General features: G+C 58.8%; 1 protein-coding gene across 1 annotated transcript; it reads left to right on the forward strand.

Annotated features, from left to right (window-relative positions):
- The first annotated feature begins 576 nt into the window (after positions 1-576).
- On the forward strand, positions 577-4,778 carry LOC149125930 (ral-GDS-related protein-like). The gene is made up of 8 exons (XM_089335629.1): positions 577-614; positions 834-996; positions 1,315-1,418; positions 1,986-2,055; positions 3,288-3,362; positions 3,772-3,846; positions 4,376-4,497; positions 4,715-4,778. The coding sequence occupies exons 1-8, from the start codon at positions 577-579 to the stop codon at positions 4,776-4,778; spliced, it is 711 nt and encodes a 236-aa protein (XP_089191755.1).
- Positions 4,779-5,457: the final 679 nt, after the last annotated feature.

The raw sequence follows: 5,457 nt of genomic DNA on the forward strand, positions 1-5,457 counted from the left end.
CTAAATCTCCTTGGCCGATGGCCCCCCCCCACTCAGGGATGGAGCTTCGAGTCTGTTGTAGACACTGCCCTTGGCTTTCCTCACTGACCTTAGCTTGGATTTTAGGGGCCTTCCTAAGAAGCAGGCTACTGTCTTTGGGAAATGATAGGAAAAGGAGGTTTAGACTCCAACTGAGTGCCCTTCAACCTGGGATCCTGACCCCATCCAGATCTCCCAGGCACTGAGGGATGGGGCTGTGTTTGCATAATTGTGCACAGTCAAGGGGATGGCATCAGGGCAGGAGAGGAACAGTCAGCAGCCCAGAGGGCCTTGGGAACTCTTCCTGCTGGAAGGGTCCATGTACTGGACCTGGAGGAAGTGACCTCACTTCCTTGGTGACGGGCCACAACAGAACATGGAACTCTGGTAACCAGGCACCCACATTCCAGTGGTAGCCATTGCCAGCTCACTTGATAGGAAACGTTGCAGGGAGAACTATGTTCCCTTGCTGCTGCCCTTCAAGGCGAGGCTCTCGCAGAGCCAAAGCCCAGAATGAAGGTCTCTTCCAGCGTGTAACACGCTGGCTGAGCTCTCACTATGGACGCCTGTGGCCACGGGGGAGGAGGCAGCCACAGGTAACAGGGTTTAGCAGCCCTGGAAAGTCCCGTCCAGGGCCGGAGTCTCTGGCGACCCCGCGTGGGCTGTCCTCCCGTTCCCAAGAAGGGAACAGAGGAGGGGCCCTTCCTGCACAGCACCAGGACTCAGGCATTGGAGGACAGCTGTGGTGTCATCTGTACCCATTCCAGGGATGGCAGATGGGAAAGTGGGTGTTGGGGGCCCTTTTGTGTACTCAGGGGTTACAAGAGAGGCAAGGAACACCTGGCCTCCACTGTCCGTGCCACCGTCCAGCAGTTCAACTGTGTGACAAATTGTGTAGTAACCACATGTTTGAAGGACCCCAAAATGAAGGCCACGGACAGGGCCCGTGTGGTGGAGCACTGGATCAAGGTGGCCAAGGTCAGCTGCGTGTGGCCAGGGCCCTCGCTCACTGCACTCTGCGAATGGCCACTTTGCTTTATCAACCCTGTGGCTGAAGACCCTGCACAGACCCTGGGCCCTTCCTGGCAGGGAGGGGCCTGACCTGACTCACTTCCCCCAGGGGTGCATGCTCACCTCCCACCTGAACCTCCGTGTGGGTTGAACCCAATCCTCTCCCTGTGAGGGTGGCCACAGTGCCCTGGTGCCTTCCTGTGGCTCCGTGGGCATCTGATGCAGGAGGGGGACGTCAGCCCAGGGGGATCAGGTGACTTCTCCCTCATCCGCTCTGCTCTCCAGGAGTGCCAGACCCTCAGGAACTTTTCTTCGGTCCATGCCATCCTGTCTGCTCTGCGGTCCACCTCTCTTTACCGTCTGAAAGAGACGTGGGGAGAAGTCTCCAGGTGGGTGCCTGTCTTGTCCAGGAGCTCCAGGGTTGCCTGGGACCCCAGGACTCAGCACTAACCCCCATGAAGCTGAGAAGGGCCAGTGGCCAGGGACTTGGGGACCAGACATGGACCAGTTGGGGAGGGCAACTGCCTCCCTCGGTCCAAGGCCAGGATATCTGTCTCACAGACATTTACTTAGTGTCAGGCGCTGGTTCCTTTTTAAGATTTATGTATTGTGTAAAAGTCAGAGTTATGGAGAAAAAGGGATTGACAGAGAAACCTTCTAGTGCTGGCTCACTCCCCCAGTGGCCACAGTGGCTGGGCCAGGCCCAAGCCAGTGGCCTTCTCCATCTGGGCACCCCTGTGATCACATGGGATGCTGGCATCACAGCCATTAGCCTAACCCTCTGCACCACAGCACCGGCCCAAACCCAGGTTCTTAACTTGCCCACCTGCACCTGCTCCTGGGCAGCACCAGAGCTCCCTGGCCGTGTGCATCCTCCTTGCTCTCCAGTAAAGGGAGCTGCACTCACCACCCTCCCATCACACTGAGTAGCTCCTCCTGGTTTCCCATCTCCACAGGAAATGCTGCAAAAAATTTGAGCACCTGTGTGAGAAGGACAATGGCTTGAGCAGGGATCGGCTCACCAAGGTAGGGGGGCTGGGATGTGGGGCAAGTGTTTGGGGGGTAGGGTGATTTGTGGGGTGAGGGCCTTGTGCAGGGGTGGTGTTGGCCGGCAGGACAGGCTCTGTGCCCCTGACCCCACCTGGGCTGTGTGGCAGAGTGGCAGGAAGGGCTTCCCTCCTTCCACCAGGTGACCTCGGTTCCTCAGGGAGCCAGGCCTTGCCTGGGATCTGCCTGCCCAGGACCTGCATGGGGAAGGCTGCCTGCCTGCACTGGGGAGGGGGGAACCGAACAACATGGGTGTCCCAGGGCCCATGGTAGACGGCTGCCGAGCATCAGGTGCAGTGGGCACATGAGAGACAGACACCTGTGGCTGTGATGCCCGTCCTGCCCTGACCCACTGCCCATCACCTGAGGTGCTGGGATTCTCACCCTGCGCAGGGCAATGACATCATCTCCAGGTGGATGAGGAGAAGTTCCTGGGGCCTCCTCACACATGCCTGCTGGCTCTGTCCTGACCACATCTTAACGCCATCCACCTGATCGAGGCAGCAAAGTGTGGCCACCCAGATCCTGTGCAGGCCCTGCCTGTCACTAGAGATGATTCCTGGGGGCCACTCGCTGAGTGGAAGGGGAGATGTGCAGCAGAAGCTGTGGTTCATCGTCAACCCTGCTGGGGGTGTGGGGAGCACCCAGTGGGGCTGGGTGGCCAGCACCTGTCAGCCAGGCCTCCTGAGACCACCTGGCCCTCTCCCTCTATGGCTGTGCCTGGCCAGGGATCAGGACACAGAGAGCCCTGATGGACTCCTGGCCAGGGGTGCAGCTGGACTTGGGGTGAAGCAGTGGGATGCCGGTCAGCTGGAGGCAGGGCAGGCTCTCCTGTGTGGCCCTGGGCTGGTCACTGCCCATGGCCTCTGATTTCTCAAGTAGAGGATGGGGCTGATGAGCCTGTTGTGCAGGGCTCACGGGGGTCGGTGAGGCACCAGGAAGGGTGATGCGTGGTGCAGGGCCTGGCCTTCCTCCCAGGGGACAGTGAGGAGGAGGAGGGCAGGCATAGGATGCTGAGTCAGGACAGCTATGGGGGGGTGCCCAGCACCCTCGCCAGCCAAGGAGCAGACCCAGGGAGGCCCCTTGCTCAAGGTGCCCCCAGTGAGGGTGGGAGCACAGAGTGCACTTGGGGGAGGGGGTCAGACATGCAGGGCCCCAGCAGAGGGCCCAGGTGTGGGCAAGCCCTGTGACCCTGACCTTGATCCTGGCAGAAGGGGGCCTTCAAGCTTGCTTCCCGGGAGAAGAATCCGCAGAGAGCACAGATGAGGCTGCAGAAACAACAGAAGGTGTGTGTGCCCGGGCGAGGGGACTCCTCCGTCACACCAGGGCCCGAGCCACAGGAGCAGGGCCTCCACCTCCAGCCCTCCCTGCAGTCCCCACACTGCCTCAGTGGGCTCCACCAGAGAGACCAGAGCCAGGGCCTGGGGCAGCTGGGCTCTCAGTGCACTTGGGGCTGAGGTGGCACTGGGGGCCACACGGCCTGTGTGCCCTTGGACATCCCAGCAGGAGTCCTAGGGGTGCCTGCTGTCCTGGGAGTAGCTGGGAGGATGGAGAATGGGGGAGGCTGCCAAGGTCCTGATGGCTCCCAGTGGAAGACATGAGCCATGATTCAGGAGCTGGGGTGGAGGGGTCTCTGGCACCAGGGCTCAGGTGGCAGCTGAGAGCAGGTGCTCATCACCACCCCCTGTGGCACAGGGAGTCGTCCCCTTTCTTGGCACCTACCTGACAGACCTGGTGATGCTGCACACTGCGATGGGGGACTCTGTGCATGTGAGTGATCCTGGGGCAGGTGGGGAGGGCAGGGTCCCTGAGGCTCGGGGATGGGAGAGCCTGGCTCGAGGACCTCATGAGAGGGGAGGGTCAGGGCTGGGCCCAGCTGGGGGCGGTTCTGATGGACTCTGTCTGCCTTCCAGCAGGCTGACATCAGCTTCCAGAAACTGAATAAGGTGAGCAGCTGTGGCCTCACTCAGGGCAGGAGGGGAATGGGGGTCACAGGTGGTCCCAGTCGGGACCCCCATGCATCACCCCTGCAGCTTTGCTCTATTAGGAGGGCTGGGTGCACATGAGGGGGAGACCCATCCCTAGGGTGGGTGCAGGTAGAGGACTGGAATCAAGGAGAAGCCCCTGGGAGGGGCCGTTTGCACCCCCTTTGGAGGCCAGGGTGGGGCCTGCATGGGGTAGAGTGGAGGTTGTCTCTTAAGAGTAAACACCCAGAACCCCGCGGCCCCTCCCCTACCAGGTCCCCACAGCGTTCCCAGCCCAGGCCCTGACAGTGTCCTGTGTGTCCCTCCATCCCCAGGAAATTACAGTCCTGCAAGAAATCCAACTGCTACAGGTGGCAGCGAGCAAGTATTATTTTAAGCGTGATGAGGAGTTTGTCGTGTGGTTCCGGTCTGTGGAGTTTCTCACGGAGAACGAGAGGTGAGTGATGGGCAGGAATTAGGTGAAGCCTAGGGTGGGGGTGGGAGGGCTCTCCCTGCTGTGCAGCTGCAGGGAGCATCGCCCAGGCCCCCTGGTGGGCAGCAGGCCCTGTCCCATGGGCACTGCTGGCCCCAGGACTGCAGCTCCTGGACAGGCCCTGGGAGGGAGGCCTGAGCTGAGGCTCTTGGTGGACTCATGGCTGTGCTCTCTCCGTTAGCTACGCCCTCTCCTGCCAGCTGGAGCCCTCAGCGAAGAGGCCTGCAGTGGCCTCAAGGCCATGAACGCCATCATGATTCCCTGGTGTTGGAACCTCAGGAGCAGATCTGAGCTCATTGTGAGCCTGGTGCCTGGGACAGTGGCCTCCCTGCTGTGAAGCTGAGGCCTGCGTTGTATCAGTTTAATTGCCCCACTTATGTTTTCTCCTTTTCCTATTTAACTATAGTCACTGTTAGTAACTCCCTATTAGAATTTTATTAAAGTTAATATAAATATGTTGCACCATGAGTTTTATGTTTCCTCGTCATTGCTTCCCCATATCTGAGGTTGTGAGCGGTGTTCCACCCGTGCAAATGTGCCGCGGACATGGGCCCCTCCTAGTTGCAGCTCCAGGAGCTGCACCTCGCTGGTTGAGGTTCCCTGAGGTTCTTCTAAGAGGAGCTGGCAGATCATTTGGTGCCTGGTGTAAAAACACTGCCTCACTCCTCTTGCACTTTCTTTCCTGTGTTTAGGATGTTACTTGTGGAGCCATCTGTGGATCAGATGTGGTCTTTTCTTTGCACTGTTTCCACTCAGTGCTTTGTCACCAAATATCCAGAGAATTTTCCAAGCACGCAGCCCAGATATCCATTGCCAGACGATAGCCTCCTTGAGTTTTAGTAGGAAGTGATATCATAATAGTCAATTTTTCCTTTGGAAATTTATATTCATTAAATCAAAGTTAAAATAAAAAATAGTCAATTT

Source organism: Oryctolagus cuniculus, chromosome 6, assembly GCF_051225735.1.
Source record: "Oryctolagus cuniculus isolate XC-2025 breed Fujian yellow rabbit chromosome 6, ASM5122573v1, whole genome shotgun sequence".
Classification (NCBI taxonomy): domain Eukaryota; kingdom Metazoa; phylum Chordata; class Mammalia; order Lagomorpha; family Leporidae; genus Oryctolagus; species Oryctolagus cuniculus.

What these genes read in the sequence shown, in the direction of transcription:
- LOC149125930 (XM_089335629.1), top strand. Translation starts at nt 577, where the DNA reads ATGGACGCCTGTGGCCACGGGGGAGGAGGCAGCCACAG. An exon ending in GCAGGGATCGGCTCACCAAG is followed by an intron (nt 2,056 to 3,287) that starts GTAGGGGGGCTG and finishes TGATCCTGGCAG; the next exon opens with AAGGGGGCCTTCAAGCTTGC. An exon ending in GGCTGCAGAAACAACAGAAG is followed by an intron (nt 3,363 to 3,771) that starts GTGTGTGTGCCC and finishes CCTGTGGCACAG; the next exon opens with GGAGTCGTCCCCTTTCTTGG.